Consider the following 1370-nt stretch of genomic DNA (forward strand, 5'->3'; position numbering starts at 1 on the left):
AGAGGAGGAATACCGTCGGGCCCACTCGACTTGTTGACATCCAGAGATAGCAGCACCTTACGCACTGATCTCTGGATGAACTGGATCTCCGACATAAAGGTGTCACCACCAGGGATTTTCGGCGGTGAGTAACCTGTGTCATCCAGTGTCGAGTTAGATGCAAAGAGGGATACCAGAAGATCGGCTTTCTCTTTAGCAGTATGGGCCAACGAGTCGTCCTCCCTGCGCAAAGATGGTAGTGATGGGCGACAGAAATTTCCTTGGACAGCCTTGGCGAGAGACCAGAACGCGCGAGTTCCGGAAGGAAGGCGCACTAGCTTCTCGCCAATGCTGGCCACGTGTTCGGACTTTGCCTTTGCAATTACTCTTTTGAAGGACCTGGAGGCAGAGTTGTACTTCATTTTAAGCGCGCTGGAGTTATGGTCCCCCGCTGCCAACGCTTCAGCCCAGGCACGGTAACATTCTCGCTTGTAGCGTAAGGCTATCTTGCAAGAACGACCGAACCAAGGCCGAGATCTACCACCGCTGGGCACCATAGTTGATGGAATAAAAAGTTCCATCCCCTGGAGTACCACATCGGCGATAGAGTCAGCAACGGCGTCGGGATTGTCCAGATTGAAGCAAACCTGCCCCCATGGGTAGGATGCATAGAAGGACCGCATCCTATCCCAATCTGCTGACCTGTAGTGCCAAACTCGACGAAGACCAATCGGTTGTGACCGAAAACGTCTGGAGATTGGCACTGTTGTCCGGATCAGGCAGTGATCCGACGACCCTAAAGGGGCGTCAACGGAAACCAAATAGCTGTCCGGATGCGTGGTCAGCAGAAGGTCCAACAGGGAAGGTAAATGATCAACAACATCTGGGATTCGCGTAGGCGAGGTAACCAGCTGTGTTAGAACATATGCTAAGGCAAAGTCATGAACAGACCTCCCCGCGTGATCCGTGGTACGTGAGCCGAGCCATTCGGCATGATGGGCATTAAAATCACCAAGTACCACGACTTCAGCAGAAGGGATCTGCTCAAACACGGAATCTGTGCCCATTTGGACTAGCTCCATGAGTTGGTCTGTATCGGTGTTTCCGCCATGGGACCTATAAAGGCACGCGTAGACTCGCGGATGATCATCGCTATCTACGCGCAGCCATAAAACGGATAGGTCCCGGCCTTCAAGATGGTCGAGGCGACGAGAGCAGATATCCTCACGGACGTACACGCACACCCCAGCCCGTGGTAAAAAACGGTGTTCGAGCTTGTACCCGGGGTAGTGTAGGAAAGAAGTGTCCGCCGGAGAAGATATCTGAGTCTCTGTAAGAAAGAGCAAGGCCGGCTTGGTCGTCTCAAGGTGATAGTGGACGGCTTCAAGGTT

At 53.1% G+C, this 1370-nt stretch overlaps 1 protein-coding gene across 1 annotated transcript; it reads right to left on the bottom strand.

Annotated features, from left to right (window-relative positions):
* Positions 1-2: 2 nt before the first annotated feature.
* On the bottom strand, positions 3-1367 carry LOC106113067 (uncharacterized; the record flags this gene model as incomplete). The annotated part of the gene is made up of 1 exon (XM_013305790.1): positions 3-1367. A coding segment is annotated over one exon (1365 nt), but the record flags the coding sequence as incomplete, so codon positions are not given.
* Between the last annotated feature and the right edge of the window lie 3 nt (positions 1368-1370).

This window comes from Papilio xuthus, unplaced genomic scaffold (assembly GCF_000836235.2).
Source record: "Papilio xuthus unplaced genomic scaffold, Pxut_1.1 DF828617.1, whole genome shotgun sequence".
NCBI lineage: Eukaryota > Metazoa > Arthropoda > Insecta > Lepidoptera > Papilionidae > Papilio > Papilio xuthus.